At 44.7% G+C, this 19,494-nt stretch overlaps 1 protein-coding gene across 1 annotated transcript in view; it reads left to right on the top strand.

Annotated features, from left to right (window-relative positions):
* Window positions 1-19,494, top strand: part of SLC27A2 (solute carrier family 27 member 2) — a 559,749-nt gene that overhangs the window by 381,098 nt on the left and 159,157 nt on the right. The window contains exon 6 of the mRNA XM_069222551.1: window positions 10,336-10,426. Within this exon, the coding sequence (XP_069078652.1) occupies window positions 10,336-10,426 (91 nt within the window). The remainder of the gene's footprint in view (window positions 1-10,335; window positions 10,427-19,494) is intronic.

Raw genomic sequence — 19,494 nt, 5'->3', positions numbered from 1 at the left:
GCTACAGGAGGCTCATCATCTAGGCACCAAATTGCTACTTCCTTTGTAGGTTCGGCTGCGACCGGGCCTACCATGCGGGACACACCAGGGGATTCTGAGGCTTGGTTATACTCCTACACAAAACATTCCCCTTTGCGGTGACTTGGACGATCTCCGATCCACAGGGCCACTATGTAGTGGTAGAAGACACACTAAATGGCTGACAAATCAACCTTTTGAGTATTCACATGCTGCCTCACTTGCTTACACAGACCCTCACAACACTCACAGGGAGCGACTCTGGGTTTCCCCTGGGGACTAATATCCTTAGGGGGACTTCTACGCAACATCCTGCCCTGAGCTGTACTCCTCTGCCTCTGCTCCCTCCCAGTGGGGGATGAACGGGGAGGGGCAAGACAGTTGGGATCCTGGATGAACTCCCTAAATCTCTGCGACCTTTAAGCAAAAAGAAGCATGTAGTTACAACAAGGGATGGAAAAAAGCACCATCACACATAGGTTCAGTACAGAAGTGGTCGCGGTTGGAGTGGTACTCCTTTCAGATAGTCACCAGAAATCTGACCAAGGAAAGGCTGGATTGCGAGATATAAGAACCTTAATTTATTCGGAGTTGTGGCATAGGGTATTGTTGTCCATCAAGTAAAAAATACCCATTAGAACATTTCTCAGCTCTCTCCAGGTCTTAACTTAGTCTCCAGCCATGCTAATGATTAATTGTCATTTGCATGGGCATTCCAATTTAAGTCGTATATCCCGGAAAGAGGCATTGGTTTAGAAACGTATTGATTAAAAAAGTGTAGGACGAAGGTCTGCCATGCCACAAGATTTAAAAGGTTGAGTCAACACCGGCTGACTTTTAGCTTTTAGAAATGATGGCATCCAGCACAGAGCTTTACCTTAACCCCAAAGGCCAGAATTCGATGAAAAAGAATGGTAAGATTGACAAACTCTAGTAAGATGAGGGATGCTACTAAGCCCTCACCTGAACTTTACAGAAGGTCGCCTATTGCATCTTCTAAATTGGTATCTGTCACTTGGCTTGGGTGAAAATGTCCCTTAGCTGGGTTGAAAACATTTCTAGATTCCAGGAATGTAAAGAGCTGATCAGTAAATATGCGTTCAGTAATTTTGGCTGTAAAAAAGGATGAAATGAAATTGGTCTAAAATTAGACAAGAATCTTTGGGTGTAGTAATTAATACTTTCCTGTTAAAGTTATTAGTGGGAGGGGACTGAAGACTATGAACATTTAAGGTACACCTCCTTTGCCTGGGCAGAAGACCACTTGGTTTACCACAGATATGACACAACAGGTGGGCACACAACATTGAGAATAGTCCTGGTAACCCTTCTAAACAACTTAGCGTTCTGGGAAGCATAGATCCCCTGAGTACAATCTCCTCTGGGTATTCAGGGCCGTATTGAGACTTCAGTTCTTACCTGTCCAGTACTATATAACTGCCCCATCCAAGAGAGCAGGAGTGGCAGCACTCCTTAGACCCAGAGGCTCCTTCGCTGAGAGAGATTAGATGATAAGCACTGAAGGTGGTAGTGGCGAACAGTCTCTGGAAGGGCAGCCCGGTTAGCTTGGTGGCCATACATACCCCCAATTCAGAGCATGAAACGACACCAAAAAGACACTCTTCAAATCATTACCGTCTTTACCAGTGGCCCTTCGATAGAGATTCTTCAGCATGGTATAAAATGAGGTCCATGATAGATCCAAATAAAATTGTGGCATAATTTGGCCAGAACTGTCAGCTGAGGGGCATACCTGGTTAAATTACCTGAGTTTTGTAGAACCATTATGCACTCAATACTGTGTAGCAACAGGCTGTTCCCACTACTCTGCAATACACCGCACCTATGCCAGGATTAATCCTATTTTGGGTAGACAAGCGACTAGAACACTCCCTTGAAGAGACTTAACAACTTCCCTAGATACTCTCTGAGCATGGCCCAGTAGAAATTGCATTACTGTAAAGGAGGCCAGAAGTTACAGTCGGGGGCAATTAGTGTCTGAATGACTCACCACTAGGAGATCCATTAGTTCTGTCCGAAGACTGAGATAAACCTGCAGTATATTTGACTTTTAACAACAGTCGGGAGCTGGAGAAATAAGGATCTTGGGATGCTTTTAACACAGTTATTAGGGGGGCCCTTATCCGGGAGGCAGTAAGACTTAAGCGCATGTGCAAATTAACCAGTGTAGCCTTAACTACGGAGATGAAAGAGTTAGAAAACTAACACATGAAGACACCATGCAACAAGATTTGGAGGAAGATGACTGCCTTAAGGGGTCATCTCGCACCATAGAGCCAGATAAAGAAAATAACATACTTACTAGACTGGAGGCTCATTTTTACTGATTGGTGGAGGGGGAATAAAACAGACACCTTAATGGCACTTAACCTGCAAGCTTACCAGGATTGCTGGCTCATTGGTGAGTTTGATACTAGCACTATAGACAACATGACTGAGAGCAAACATCAGGTGTTTCGTGTGTACCATTATTCCCTATACACTGCAGACCACACTTACCAGATGACATGGGCAGCCGGTCTAGACTCTGTTTTACCCCCTAGATTGCCATCACAGTCCTCTAACAGATTAAATGAGCCCATCTCCGCAGATAAGATACTGAGGGCCATTGGGAAATTAAAACCTTCTAAGGCACCAGGCCCAGATGGATTTACTGTTTTTGCTCCCGAGCTCCTCCCTATCTTAACTGCACTATTGAGTCACTTAAATGCATATAAGAGCCTCTCCAGGAATAGCTGAGGCTACTATCACGCTGCTCTCCAAATCAGGCAAGGACCCAACGTTGGACCCATCCAAACTTCACATCTCACTGCTAAACTTAGATATTAAGAATTTCGCTTAAATTTTATCCAGTCGACTAGAAAATGATCTACCCAGACAACGGAGGCTTCACGCTTCGACAGGAAGCAATAACACTGAGAAGGCTCTACATCACATACATATTGCTAGGAAGAAAGGAGGCAGTCCTCCGGTCTCTCAAAAACGTTTGACATGGTGGACCTGGGAATGGTATTTGAAATGCCTAAGAGATTTGTCCTGGGCGCTAGATTTCTTGGTTAGATTTCAGTCCTGTACTACGATTGCCATGCAAGGGTTAAGGTCAACGGCCAGTCTTCATCTTATTTGCACATATTGAGGGGCATCTGACAGGGTTGCCCTGTTTCCCCTCTTCTTTTCCAGAGTCCTTCTTACAGGAAATTGGAGAGCATCCCTGGATTAAGTGAATTTCCTTCTGTCATGACGCATTTAAGCTTTCTGCCTTCACGGACAAAATAGTTCTCACCATCACTGACCCTTCACAGTCACTCCCAGCTCTCACTCCACTGCTGGAAGAATAACAGCGGTGGCAGATTTATAGGTCGAGAAGACTTATTCGGACGACTTGGTGCTAGCTGGAGGGGGTACTCTTGCCGCAAATATGAAACACCCAAGATCATGTTGCTGGACTCCGGACAGCATTGAGTATTTGGGTAATCAGCTGGTGCCTGTCCCTCTGGCCTGTGCCAGACTAAATTGTAAATTAATGCTTTGTAGACTAGGTCAACCCAGGCCACCTGGAAAAACAAAGTTCCTCTTGAGTGGGAAAAATAGCTGCACTGGCAATGGCACTACTGCAGCTTGCATGGTCTTGTAAGGAGAGAGACCAAGTCTCTCTCCAAAGGCTTGCATGAGACACCTGAGTGATGGGGTTCAGAGGGCCCCACTTGCTGCTCTACTTCAAAGCCTCCCAGTTAAGATCCTTGATTGAATGGTTGAAACGGGAAATAGATACGCAGTGGTGCTTCATTAACCAGATACTGGTGGCTAGATCACTGGATGGGGCCCTACGTCCCTGCAAGCTTGTGAGGCTGACTCCTCTGTGTCTTTCCAGTAACTAGGACCATATGCAGGGTCTGCAACTCCACCACATTTAGGGGAAGTTCCTTCCACATTCCCGTCATCTCTAATGCTGACATTAAGTAATTGAGCGGAGTTATAGAAGGGGTCACTACGGAGTTAACATGCTTTGAAAAGTTCCACCAACACCTATCCTTCACTAAAGACTTAGGGCCTGATTTAGAGTTTGGTGGACGACGAGTGGAAACACATACATTATCACCTTTTGTCATACTGACATGTATCACAACATCTCCCTCCCAAAGGCCACAGTCACCAAGCTCTGTGAACCCACGGGCATTTAGAAGAGGATAGAGGGTGCTGGAGCCCCACCTTGCCTCCTACATGTATTAGGGTAATTGCTTGACCACAGGACACAGGAGTGGGGAAAGCAGCTTTGAGGAAATCATGGTGAGTGATTGATGTGTTTTCCAGAGAAAAAACTCGAGAGGCCTTCCTGGTCCTACTGGATAAAATGATGGGGCCCGGGATCACCTAGGCAACACCGGGGCCGCTCTTGCAGGCTTTTCCTCACTGCTGCAACACCTGCTGAGTCAGATCTAACTCTCAGCGATTGCTGCTAAAGGATGGCAACATCGGACAGCTTGGAGTACTGTCCTCAGTCCACTGGAGTATGGCCACAGGGCAGGCAGGTGGGCTGTTCTGATGTCCTTGAGAAAGCCCAGGCAGTCTGCTTTCCATATGGCAATGCAGGGGTGGGGAAGGCACACCACTCCGAGTGCTCATGACTCTCTCCTGGTGGGGCACTGCACTAGAGAGCACAGAGTACTTGAGGCCAATAATGCACTAGGTTACAAAGCCACACCAAGGACCCACACGCTAGTCATGGGGGAATAAAGAGTGAAATGCTCTCCATGAGCTGGTCAGGAAGAAGGCAGCAGGCAACGCTCTCATTATGCTAGTTGAAAGGACAGTGGTCAGGCCTCCACCCCTGGGTGAACCCCTGGGGGAACACTTATGGAGAAACCCAAGGCAGGCAGGCCTGCACATCTGGGTAGGTGGCGGTTCCTCCTGTTAGTCCAACAGTGGTGAGGGACCCCTCCGTCAAGGAGCAGCTGGCGCAGGGCAACAAGCAGAAAAGCAATCGAGGTGAGTTTTGTTAGACCCAGCAGACACCAGGCAGCAGAGCAACAAAAGAAGAGCATTTCAGATGAGTCTATTTTCAGCCCAGCAGTTCTCCTGACAGAGGTTTGGTCCCAGTTTCCAAAAGTGCTAAAAACAAAATCATGAGGCGAGAGCACCTTTACTTATACTCCTGGTGCCCAGCTTCTAGTAAGTGGGAGGTGGTTCCAGCCAGATCTCACCAGTTCCAAGAATTTCCCTTCTCCCCTACTCTGCCTCCAGACAGCAGTAGGGGTAATCTATCCAGTTGTGTGAGGACAAGACACAGCCTATTCAAGTGTAAAGTGTGAACGACTCACTCTCTCTCCCAGGCCAGGAAAACCAGCAGTATGTAGATGAATGTAGATGTAACCCTGTTACACCTAACCCTCCCTGATGGATGGCTGTCTGGAGAGTATGCACAAAGTGGAGCTGTCACTTTGCCCTAGATGTGGATTGGAGTCAGGCCGCAAAGCACCAGAGTAATAAGCACAGAGAAATGCCCACTTTCTAAAAGTGGCATTTATAAAATAGTAATGTAAAATCCACATACACCAGTAAACAGGATTTCTCTCTACCATTCCAAACATACCAAAATGCCCACACTACTCCTCAAAGATCAGAAATTACCACTAAGCCATAAATAATGGAATTCCCAATGCAACCCTATTAGAGGAGCAGCACTCACAGCAGTGAAAAATGAAATAGGCTGTTTGTCACTACTAGCTCATGTAACACATACAAATGTATGTCCTACCTTTTACATGCACAGTACCCTGCCCATAGGGATATGGGATATCCAGGGCCTACTTTAGGGGTAGCTGAGGTGTAGTACACCAGGCCTTGGCAAGTAGTTTGACTTGCCAAGTCAATGTGGCAGTAAACTGCGCACCCAGCCCCTGTAGTGGCAGGCCTGAGACATGTTTAAAAGGCTACTACTGTGGGTGGGGCAATCTGTGCTGCAGGCCCACTAGTAGCATTTAATTTACAGGCCCTGGGTATATGGTATACCACTTTACCAGGGACTGACAGGTAAATGAAATAAGGCAAACAGATGTAAGCCAAATATACCAAGTTTTAGGGGAGAGAGTGTATGCACTTTAGCACTGATTAGCAGTGGTAAAATGTCCAAAGTCCTAAAGCCAACAAAAAGAGAGTCAGAAAAATTAGGAGGAGAAAGGCAAAATGTTCGGGGACAACCCTGCAGAAAGGGCTATTCCCAACAGTTTCCTCCTCCATATCCGGTAGTCTTGCTCACAGTTGAGGGAGATTTGGGACCAGATCTTTTTTAGTCATCTCGCAGGTCCATGGCCAGACCACAGACAAACTACCTGAGTTTGCCTTTCTGGGCAGACCTGAGGAGTGGATATACCCCCTAACACTCCTCAGCAGTCAGACCCACCAATATCCCACCTCCTGTTGGTGGCCAAACAAGCTATTTAACCATTCAGGGGGCAGACCACTGCATTTTCATATAAGTTTTGGAAGCACAAGCTTTGGGTTCTGTTGGGGCTTGACAAAATTGGACATGACTTATCAGAGAAGTCCTGTCAATGTAACAGATTATAGAATCTAGTCTTGCTATACGAGAGCAAAGACTATATTAACCTTACCTGTCCGCAATCCCTGAAGCCTTACACGTTACACAACAATAAATATATTCCATCACAGTAAAAATGACACGGCTAATTTAAATATGCAATTCATAATTTGCAAGAATATTGAATTCTTAAATACTCTTTTAAATGCTATTGGCTGTAAGAGTGTAAATAAGCAAACGGAACAAAGTATAGATGATTCTCATTTAAGCACTGATAGACACCAACAAAAAAGATACATGCATTAGGAGCAAAACACATAAGCGATATGCTAGTGTTTAGCACACTGCTTTGTCTTTTAGAAAAGAAAATACAATCTAAAAATCTCCAACTTTACTATTGAATAAAAGTTTCAATTTTTGTATTTTTTTGTTTGTTTGTGATTTAAATAAAATTGCTCAACTTTTGTATGATTTGTGAATGTATACTTTTTCTCTTTTTTGTGTATTGTTTTGAGATTTAAATTGTAGAAATTGCTCAGGCTGGGATCCCTGCTTTCCAGCAGAGATACATTAGGGTCCATAGAAGTGAAAATGTAATGTAATGTGATGTAATTTACTTATATAGAGCATGGCATATATTCAAGAAGAGCTTCTAGGCGCTGATACCTGTTAGCTCACTTGTAGCTGAGGAAGGGAGGAGTAAAGAGAAAAGAGTGGCTAATACTAAACTGAGCCCTCACTGCTGTAAGAAGAACCAGGTTTTTAGGTTTTTGAGGCTGAAGTTGCACGAAGAGTTGGAAGCAACATGTTCCATAATCTTTTGCCTACCACTGCAGCCAAACAAATGTCTGCAATTCGTATATGGAATTGTGCTGGAAGGGTACAGATGACATTTGTAGACCTTAAAGGTCTAATTGGAACACAATGTTTCTGAAGGCTTAGGGGACCTGAATTATAAATGGCTCTTTGGGTGTGGATTAACGTTTTAAATTGAATCCTATTGGCAATAGGTAGACCATGTAGATCTTTTAATCTGGATGCTATTAAGCAATGTTTAAGAATGTTAAGCAGTAGTCTTGCCACTGAGTTTTGAACCAGCTGACGTTTTCTAATGAGCTTGCCTGGCAGGCCAGGTTGACACTTCGGTGCCAAAAAAACGGAACTGACCATGTATTATCACCTCTGTGGGACTCTGCAATCAAGTAGAACTGGTTGTGAAGAATAAAGGGGGAGTATAACTGCTTTGTACCTGTTAGTGAGAAAGTTTGAGCCAGGCAAGAGCGGATTCTCCTGCACCAATCTCCATTAGTCGGTGGATGAGAATCTTATGCGATGTGGGTCCAGATATACAAAGCTATTTTGTGGTTGCAAACGGCGACATTTACCTTTTGTGACCGCAAAATGGCCTTGTACCATTCCTATTTTGCTAGTCAGTAACCAGTTACTGACTCGCAAAATAGGAATTGCGACTTGCAATTAGGAAGGGGCGTTCCAAGGGGCGTCCCTTTCTAATTGTGACTTGCAGGCCTGTGTTTGATTGTTTTGTGACCGCATTCACGGTCAATAAACAATCGCAGTTACCACCAATTTCAAATTGGTGGTAACCCATTCGCAAACTAGAAGAGGTCCCTAAGGGACGTCTTCCCGTTTGTGAATGGGGGTGGCAACATTTTTTCAGAGCAGGCAGTGCTCCCCTGGACCACTGCTTGCTCTGAAAAAATTAAACTGAAACGTTTCATTTTTAATTTTGTAATGTATCCAGTTTCCCTTTAATTAAAAAAAAAACTGCTTTATTTTAAAAGCAGTCACAGACATGGTGGCCTGCTCACCCCAGCAGACCACCATCCCTGTGAGTGCGGCCATTCCAAAATTGATCTCAATTGCAACCTTCCTCATGACTATTAATTAGGCAGGTCACTTGCGATCCATTTGGAAATCGCTAAAAGTGTGGTTGACACTGTGTACATTTTGTTTTGCGACCCCCAGTTTGCGATTCACAAAGAATCACTAATTACGAATCACAAAACATAATGGTCATACATGTGGCCTCATCCAAACACTGCTTGAGATGTTCAGTGAGCGTAAATAGGATAGATGCTGAGCTGCCCTGGATGTTGCTGCATTGAAGAAAGTACAATAGCTGAGAATTTTTATTATTTTCCAGCATTGTCCCCCGGCCAGGAAGCAGTGAAATAGGTCTCTAATTAGCTCAAATGAACGCTACCATTGTAGCTTAGGGCATCACCATAACAAGTGTGTCAGTGTTCCCATGTGGCCCCACTTCTTCCAGCAAGCGGACGTTTTTGCAGGACACCAAGACTGCATTCAGGCTAGAGTGTAATACCAATACAAAGTTATTTTGGTCAGGGCATGTTTACTTACGCTACTCCTGGCGGAGCTACAAGTTCGTTAAAATCTCTCTGCCCATCCTCCGTCCATGAGTTCCCTTTCCAGTTACCAAGGCCTTTTTAGAAGACTGCAGTGCAGAAACTTCTGTCAAACAAGTTGAGGTCCCGTCCAACTTCTTATGCATTCTTCAGCTCCATTTTGAGATCAGGGGAGGATGCAGTTTCCTGGCTTCACCATCAGTAGACCTATGTGGCAGCTCTGATGCCACCAAAACTGACATCTGACCAGCCTCCTGATTAATTGAAAATGGTGGTAGCCCTGGCAGCCCAGCCACAGTGACTTCACCTATGTGAAAGACCACCATGTAAACCATTTGGGTTTTCCTTGGAATTGACGCACACTGTCCCTTCCATGCTAGGAGAAATATCCTGGGGCCAACACAACAAATGTGGGTCTTTAAAATTTACGTCCACTTTGAGGGTGTACTTCCAAAACCCACATTCGCCCTGGAGGGGAAAGTAGCAGCACACGGAAGAGTCGTAGGGAAGGGGAGGAGCAAAGGGCTGGAGTCAACGAGGTGTCGATTGATACCAAAAGAAACAGAGTTACGGGGAGCAAAAGGAACAGCTGCAGTGTAGTAAAATAAGTAAAGGATTAATTTGTTTATGTTTTGCTACTACTCTGGGGACTATGGGTTTGCATTCCTCATCAGAAAATCGAGGAGTGATGCTGAACATCATGTCTGCACTGAGGATAACAGAAACATGATGAGTGAATTGCCTGAATTAATCTCAGTGACTGGTAATTACTCTGGGCTACAATCCAGTCCGTCGCTTCTTTGCCCACTGTGGCACTCCAGACAAGAACTACTCGTTTGTAAATCAGCCTTGATCCTGCTCCAGTAGAATTGGCCCTGCCCTAACAGCTAGGATAGCTCCCTCTGAATGGGAGCATAAGCAACTCAACTAATAGCCTTACTACCCTTACCGAGGGGGCAGTGATGGCTGTTAATTACCCCTTCATTATGCTCCCTCGCCTGAGCCTCCGAATCATGCATCCCAGGAAGGGTAATCAGTAGGCTATATTGACCACAGGAGTGGCAATAACCGTTAAGAGTTTACTGGTTCTGTCACAGGTGGGTTTGGAAGGGGTAACAACACCTCTCCCTGGAGGGAACCATCTTTAGATCAAAGATCCTGCGTTCACAAGCATCTGTCATGAATGGCATTTTCACAGTGACTAACCTGAAAAGACTCACCTTTAGAAAAAGCACGTTTTTCTTCAGAGTATTGTCTGTAGAAAATACTTATTCAAAAACGGAAACGTACTAGATCACTGGAAACACTTCATAATGCAATTTTGTGGAAAAATGTTCACATGATTAACTGAGCCACTATTTTTTTCTCTAGAAAATCGTGCCACATACGCTCATTAAATATGATGTTGGAAAAGACGAACCAGTGCGTGATGCCAATGGATTCTGCGTAGAAGTGCCTAGAGGTACAGTTTTCATTTTCAATAGTTGGTTTTCCTTTCCTCTAACAAAGTTTTATTTATGACTATTTGTCATCGGTATATGAAATGCTGATTTTCGTTCACTGCAAACAAAGTACGAAATAGGACACTTACGGGTCATTACAAGTCATTACAAGTCGAGCAGAATGACAATCCCTGTGGGATACTCAAAGTACGGCCAGGGCCGCATGCTTCAGTCTTAACCTTTACATGTGGGCCCACTGGTAAACAGAAACACTGGGCTGCTGTTACTGGACTCAACACTACCATTAAAGAGATGTTAAATGAACGGGCAAGCATTTATTTATAGGTTTATTAAAGTTAAAGAAAGGAAGTAAATACGGTGTCTTTAGGAACATCTTCATTTTTAAAGACATCTTGTAGTAAGTGTGTAAAACTATGTTAAAGATTCTTCAAAATTCAAGTGTATTTTATTAATGTGCGGAAACATTTCACCTTAGTACATCAGATTATACCAGTGAATTGAGAAGTATATTTTAAGTTATAGTTTTCACCGTCCAACATTTATCATTACCCCCACCCCACCCTGATAGACAGAGAACTAAGAGGTGAGACACTTGTGTGCACCTTTGGGTGACCCGGATTTTTGTTATGCATGATCATTATAGTTTCTTAAATCATGCACAGGACAGTGCACATCCTAAAACCATGTATTTCAAGTTTTTTTTTATATGTGATAATGAAGAAAAAGGAGGGGAAGTTAAATAAAATAATTGTCTAGGATCATGCAATTTAGTTAAGTGTTATAGCCGGGCTTGATCCTAGGTTTTCTAGTTTCATATTGTACACTTCAGCCACTAAATGTACATGCTTTGCTTCCTTCCGAGTGGCGAAAAAAAAGCCCCCCCAGCCCCTACGGTGCGAGGGGTCCCGAGCTCCAGGGGGCTCCCTCAGCACAGTACACTGTGCACTGGGTGGCAGGCCCCTGATTGGGTCCCAGAGGAGGGCCCCCCTTCCAGGTACTTTGCAGGGGGGGCCCTCCAGTTTCGTTATGCCACTGTTCTATACCCCCCACACAGACACCAGTCTTGGCTTGCAGCAAGCAGAAGGGGAGGCACACTGGGGAGGGCGCGAGGAAATTAAAATAAAATTAAAAATATATATTTTTAAAACACTTACCTGAATTCCGCGCGCAGCTCTGCTCCTCCATCTCCTCGCTGCAGGTACAGGCTCCCAGCCTGCCCTGCGGCCAATCCAGACACTGTTCAAAGCAGCATCAGGATTGGCTGGTAGCGCCCAGCCTGGACGCTCCCAGTCCGACTGGGAGCTCGTGCAGGCTCTCGCCAGCCAGGCACCTGTGTTGATGGTCTGGAGAGAGCCTATTGCGCATGTGTGTTTGGCCAGCCCGAGACAGCCTACCAAACACACATGCGCTCTGAGGGGGAATACTGAGCACTCCCCCCTCATTGCTCGTCACCCCATGGCTTTGCCCTTTTACCAAAAAACAATAATAAACACAGTTTATTATAGATTTTTGGTAAAAGGTTTGCTGCTGCCGGCGAGGGGGGGATGCTCCTCCACCCTAATGGAGGAGCCGCCCCTGACAGACACACACACACTCCTACCATGTGGGAAACAAAGGGCACTCGGTCACACCACAGCCAAACTTTTTTGCTGCTGTGAAAGTGTGTGCGAGTACACATGCTATGGATAATACTCCGGTTCACACGTTGTGGACACACTCCTGATGTCTCCCCCTGTTTCAGAAGAAGTATTTCTCCTGCTGAAAGTTCTGTGCGCAAACCAGCCTGGAACTTGGTCTCGCAAACGTTAAAGGACCCAACAGTTTTTTTTGTGGTACAGATTGACTGTTTCAAATCTAAACAATCTGGAGGTAGTACAGAACTGATGCATGCTCATTAAGTACACGTTTACTTCTTTTTATGCACCCATGTTCCCAGAACCAGAAAACAGGGGCTGGGGGTTCATTGATGTGTTTGAGGCAGGTTCTGCTGTGGTAAAATTAGGCCTAAAGAGCTGCTACTGGCACTGTATAGACTGTGAGTCAGCCATCATGGAATGGTGCGAAATCAAGGCATGGCACGCATTCCTCCAACGTGGAGTTGGTTCCATAAGGATGAAGTTTACAGAAACAACACTGTAGTCTGACAGTTTAGCCATTTCCTGCAGCAGGTAAGCACCAACCTTTCTTGCACCATTGGCCTCTCTGCATGACATCACACCATTGCCTTTCAAATCCGAATACACCCACTGAATCTCTCCTGGCCAGCTCCAATCAACCCTGATGAGAACAAATTAAGTGCATCTCGGGGGCACCATCAGACTGCTTCAGAACTACAATTTATTACAATCTATATTATTAGGGTTTCAGGTGCAAGTTCTAGCATTCCTATTAAAATATTTACGAGTGCTGTGGAATCTGCTTAACCGTTTCCATTTAAATGATTTCCTCTGAACCTACTTATGCACTGTTAATGGAATGGATTGGCCATCAGTACTAGCTATTTAAGTGCACTAAGGGCCTGATTTAGATACTGGCGGATGGGTTACGCCGTCACAACGGTCACAGATATACCATCCGCTGGAATATAAATCCCATAGAATATAATGGGATTTAGATTACGGTGAACGAGATATCTGTCACTATTGTGACAGAGTAACCTGTCTGCGAATATCTAATATCTAAATCAGGCCCAAAGTCCTTGAGTCTGTGTTCTACCACAGTTGCTAAAATGCACCATTGACCCTTATTAGCCAATCTTTAATAATTCCCCTTTGAATGGAGGTGGTAATAATGGAGATTGCTCCATTGATCCATATAGATTCCTTTCGTCACTGTTTCACAACCCCTCCCAGACGTCCCGATGGAGGTCTTTCTCACCTAATATCTTATACAAAGAAACTTCGGGACCTCCACTGAACATGCTCCAACTTTTACACTAAAATATTCATATGAATTAGGGCAGGATGGAGTGAGTGTATGGTCCAGCAGTTCACACTCATTGGTTACAACCATTGTCCAACACATATCACACCAGTTCATGAAAACATCTGTTGGTGGTTTATAATAATGCTACCACTTTTGTCTTAAATTGTCTCAATCATACAGCAACCCACTGCGAACAGTATTATATAAAATAGTATATCAGAGAATATTGACTGCTTTGGTCCAATGTAGGAGAGATTATAAAACGTATTTGTGTGCACCTACTTGTGTGCCTGGCCATCCTCCATCCTGCACCAGACTTTTGTCTCTAGGAGATTTTTTGCCCTGGGGCTTTTTGCTCCTATTTCTGGGGTCTCTTCTGGAGGGCACCTTTCCATCTAGGCTATACCTAGTGTCGGGCAGCAACATGGCTATTGGAAGGGCTCACCTTTATCTCTGTCAGACAAGGACTGTGAAGACCTGGAGGCTCTGGTCCAGAAGAATACAGAGGCGTGAAGCATGGCATTTAATCCCTGAAGATAACACAACTAGGTGTACACAAATCACTATTGCCTACCTCCCTGAGCATGGCCATGACCAAGACCTTTATCAAAGAGGTGTCCATAGTGGTTCCCAGTGAACTTAGTTAAAATACTCCGCTGATACCTAGGACATTACCTAGACCACACTTGTGAACGAACAAAAAACTTTCCACCAAGGTACTTTTTATAGTGATTGCTCTTCTTTTCTGTCTTTTCATCTTTCTGGTTTAGCTACACAGTAGAGGAAAAAGAGTTCTGTGTCGCAGTCCGATGTCATTGGAGTTGTATACAGCATATTGAGGTTTTTGTTTCTATGGGCTGCTACAGTGGCAGTGAATGAAGGGTATAAACATTGGTTCAGTCTCCGTTGAAGTGCCCTTAAAGTGGTGTTTCTTAGGGATAGATAAAGTAATAAACAGCCTGACTACAAGTGGGCCTGTTAATTCTGACCCGTGAATAAACCCCTGTTTATGCAGGGGTCAGAATTGCAAGTTAAAAGGTATTTAACATATCCGATAATTTTCAGATTTGTTAAATACCTTAAGCTTACTTTAATTTCGGCAGGTCAAATTCCTCTGGTTTGATAGCTTTCTCTCCTGGTGCCCTTTTTTTCTTTGAGCGGATATTATATGACAGTCAGTAGTAAGGAACTATTTAGTACCTGATGGCCAGTTATATCATCCATCTTGTAATATCAGCCCTTGATGCATTGCTCTCCTCTGACATGCTTTCCTCCCACCTGCACTGAGCTTTTTCTACTTGAGTATGAATTAGGTGTCCTGATAGTTACAGCATGCAGGAGTGAATAGCGCATGAATTTAATCCCTTCACTGCCAGGCCTTTTCCCCCTCAGGTGCCAAGCCTTTTTTTGGCTGTTTGGGGCAGTTCGCACTTAGGCCCTCATAGCTTTTTGTCCACATAAGCTACCTATGCCACCTTTGTGTCCTTTTTTTCCAACATCCTAGAGATTCTAGAGGTACCCATACTTTGTGGGTTCCCCTGAATGAGACCAAGAAATCAGCCAAAATACAGTGAAATTTCGGGTTTCTAAAAAATAAATGGGAAAAAAGGGCGGCAGAAGAAGGCTTGTGTTTTTTTCCCTGAAAATGGCATCAACAAAGGATCTGTGGTGCTAACATCACCATCTACCCAGCTTTCAGGAACAGGCAGACTTGAATCAGAAAACCCAATTTTTCAACACAATTTTGGCATTTTACTGGGACATACCACATTTTTACAATTTTTTGTGCTTTCAGCCTCCTTCCAGTTCATGATAGAAATGAGTATGAAACCAATGCTGGATCCCGGAAAGAAAAACACGTCTGAAAAGTAGACACGATTCTGAATTCAGCAAGGGGTCATTTATGTAGATCATAAAAGGTTTTCCTACAGAAAATAACAGTTGAAATAAAATAATATTAAAATTGAGGTGAAAAAAACAGCCATTTCTCTCCACGTTGTACTCTTACCTTTTCCCTGCGATGTCAGATTTTTAAAAGCAATATACCGTTACGTCTGCTGGACTCTTCTGGTTGCGGGGATATATAGGGCTCATAGGTTCATCAAGAACCCTAGGTACCTAGAGCCAATAAATGAGCTGCACCTTCCAATGGGTTTTCATTGTATACCGGGTATACAGAAATTCATTAGCTGAAATATAAAGAGTGAAAAATAGGTATCAAGGAAACCTTTGTATTTCCAAAATGGGCACAAGATAAGGTCTTGAGAAGCTGTGGTTATTTGCACATCTCTGAGTTCTGGGGTTCCCATACTAGCATGTGATTTACAGGGCATTTCTCAAACATACGTCTTTTTTACACACTGTCTTACATTTGGAAGGAAAAAATGTGGAGAAAGACAAGGGGCAATAACACTTGTTTTGCTATTCTGTGTTCCCCCAAGTCTCCCGATAAAAATGGTACCTCGCTTGCCTGGGTAGGCCTAATGCTCGCAACAGGAAACGCAAGATGGACACATCACATTTTTACATTGAAATCTGACGTGTTTTTTGCAAAGTGCCTAGCTGTAGATTTTGGCCTCTAGCTCAGCCGGCACCAGGGAAACCTACCAAACCTGCGCATTTTTGAAAACTAGACACCTAGAGGAATCCAAAATGGGGTGACTAGTGGGGCTCTCACCAGATTCTGTTACCCAGAATCCTTTGCAAACCTCAAAATTTAGCCACAAAAACACTTTTTCCTCACATTTCGGTGACAGAAAATTCTGGAATCTGAGAGAAGCCACAAATTTCCTTCCACCCAGCGTTCCCCGAAGTCTCCCGATAAAAATAGTCCCTCACTTGTATGGGTAGGCCGAGCGCCCGCGACAGGAAATGCCACAAAACACACAAAGTGGACACATCACATTTTCCCAAAGAAAACAGAGCTGTTTTTTGCAAAGTGTCTACCTGTGGATTTTGGCCTTTAGATCAGCCGGCAACTAGGGAATCCTACCAAACCTGTGCATTTTTTAAAACTAGACACCTAGGGGAATCCAAGATGGGGTGACTTGTTGAGCTCTCACCAGGTTCTGTTACCCAGAATCCTTTGCAAACCTCACAATTTGGCCCAAAAACACTTTTTCCTCACATTTTGGTGACAGAAAATTCTGGAATCTCTGACAGGAGCCACACATTTCCTTCAACCCAGCATTCCCCCAAGTCTCCCGATAAAAATAGTACCTCACTTGTGTGAGTAGGCCTAGTGCTTGCGACAGGAATTACCAAAAATACTATCTGGAAACATCAAAATTATCAAATACAAAACTACCTGTTTTTGCGGGGGGCACCTGCGATTTTTGGTCGTGGACTCAGCAGCCATCTGGGGAAACCTGCCAAACCCCGACATTTCTGAAAACTAGACACCCAAGGGAGTACAGGGAGGTGTCACTTGCATAGATCCCCCAATGTTTTCTTACCCAGAATCCTCAGCAAACCGGGACAAATTTCCTAAAACCCAACGTTCCCCTCAGTCTCCCTGTAAAAATAATACCTCACTTGTGTAGGTGGGCCGAGTGCCTGTGACAGGGAAGAGCCAAAAACATGTCGAAATTGAGGGGAACCAAAGCGGTCCAAAAGGGCAGTTTGGAAAAAATAAACATTTTTAGACTGACAAGTGCAGCAGAAGTTTCATCGGTTATAGATGAGGCAATGTTGGGTGTGAGGAATTTTGTGGATTCCTGCAGATTCCGGAAGGTTCCATCACAAAAATGTGGGGACAAATGTGTGATTTCCAGCAAAGATGAGGTTTGCAGGGCATTGTGGGTAAGAAAATGGTGCAGGGTGCATGTGAAGCACAAATCAACCGGATGTTTAGTTTTCAGATGTGTCTAGTTCTTGTGGACTTTTCTACATGGCAGCGTCCCAAAGTAAAAAAAGGGCATCCCTCACCATTCCAAGTGGGCTGATTTTTAGAGTTACCAAGCTCTCATGGCCCAAATGTAAAACCAAAACCCAAAAATAATCAAATGTCCTCTTGCTTGCCATAGGATAAGATGTTTTAGTATGCAGGGGAGAGCTGAAAGACTGTTACCCCCTTCAGTTGGGTTGGGGGCATAACCAGGCCCACACTTGTTGGTAGCCACCATCCCACTATTTTTTTTTAAATTCCCTGGCATCTAGTAGACTGTCTGCCCCCCCCCCCCGGGGGTGGATTGGGGGTAAGTGCCCTATCTGCCCACTGGTGAGCAGAACAACTTTGGCCCCATTTATTTTGGGTGGGGGTATGGCCATACCCCCACCCTCTTATTTTGGAGAAAAAAAATCTTCACTGGTATCTGGTGGGCTTTCTGCCCCCTTTGGGGGCAGATGGGCCTTCCAAAAATAGGCCATTCTGCCCCCAAGGGGGGTAGATATGGCCAGCAGTAATGTTCCCCCATGGGGAGCGACCATTGCCCAAGGGGCTGCCCCCCAAAACACACACATACACACACACACACACCAATCCCTGGTGTCTAGTTGTTTCTGCCCCCCTTGGGGGCAGATTGTCATAACAAAATTGGCCGATCTGCCCCCAAGGGGGGGGGCAGAAATGGCATAAATGCATTTTGCCCCCCAGGGGAGCGACCCTTGCCTAAGGGGTCGCTCCCCATACATAAAAACATAAAGTAAATTTAAAAAACATATATCCCTGGTGTCTTGAGCTTTCTGCCCCCCCACCCCGCCCCCCGGGGCGGATCGGCCTAATTATATTAGGCCAATCTGCCTCCGGGGGGGCGGAAATGGCCTAAAATATTTTGCCCCCCCTGGAGAGCGGCCCTTGACCAAGGGGCTGCTCCCCTTGTGCGCAAGTATAAAACAAATAAAACTTCTCTGGTGTCTAGTGGTTTCTGCCCCCAGGGGGGGCAGAAATGGCCTAAAAATGATTTGGCCCCCCCGGGGAGCGATCCTTGACTAAGGGGTCGCTCCCCACATATTAAAAAAACAAATATATATATATATCCCTGGTGTCAAGGGGTTTTATGCCCCCCCTGGGGGCAGAAATGGCCTAAAAATAATTTGGTCCACTGGGGAGCCCTTGCCCAAGGGGCCACTCCCCTTATCCGTAAGTATAATACAAAAAAATTCCCTTGGGTCTAGTGGTTTCTGCCCCCAGGGGGGCGCTCCCCTTATGCCAGTGGTCTCCAAATTTTTTATGCCACACCCCTCCAGTTGAAAAATAAAAATAATTGCCCCCCCCCTCAGAATTTTTCACATTTATTTTATAAAGATGGGAATGTTTAAATATGTCTAGACCTATTTAAACATTGCAGTTAAGTACTGTTATCTTTTTTTAAAATGCAGTAACATGCTTCTGCTTAAAACAAAGGCCTGTTATCTGTATAATGCTTCTTTTGGCTAGAGTCTGGCGCCCTCCCCATCCCCCGTTATCACTTGAGCCCCCCCCCCCCAAGGGGTCCGCCCCCCAGTTTGAAGACCTCTTCCTAATGCGTAAGTATAATTAAAAAAAAAAAAAGATTCCCTGGTGTCTAGTGGTTTCTGCCCCCTTGGGGGGCTTGTGGGAGTGGTCAGGGTGGAAGGGGAAGCAATTCCCCTTCCAACCCTGACCTGGGGCGGGAGGCGGCCCTCCGGGGGAGCGCCAGCGCTTCCCCCGAGGGCCAGTACACGGACGTAATGATTACATCCGTGGCGCCTGAGAGGCGCCGCCACGGACGTAACAATTACTTCCGTGGCATACACAGGGTTAACGAATCATCTCATGATGATTTAAAAAGCATGTGTCATTTAGCACCTCCTAAATAGTGCCTGTCTATAGTCCACGTGCGCTAATTTAATGAATGTGCTATTTAATGCATGTGCTATTTAATACATGCACTGTTTATGGTATGTGATATTTACCACATGTGAAAAATAACTCATGTAGTAAATAACACCCAAGTACGAGTATGAAAGATCATTAAAAACCACTGGAAAACGTCTTAAAGTACCTCCTGTCAGAAAGAGGTGATAAAAATTCTTGAAAGTTTAGAGAAATAAAGAAAAGCTGGAAAACAATACGAAAAACAACACCAGCACAATAATTGAAAAGAACGCATTACATGAACTGTTTGAGCAGAAAAAATATATTTTCACACTCGCCTACACACAGGACCAAACCTGTTTAAAC

This window comes from Pleurodeles waltl, chromosome 3_1 (genome assembly GCF_031143425.1).
Source record: "Pleurodeles waltl isolate 20211129_DDA chromosome 3_1, aPleWal1.hap1.20221129, whole genome shotgun sequence".
NCBI lineage: Eukaryota > Metazoa > Chordata > Amphibia > Caudata > Salamandridae > Pleurodeles > Pleurodeles waltl.
This window is presented reverse-complemented; position numbering and strand designations above follow the sequence as displayed.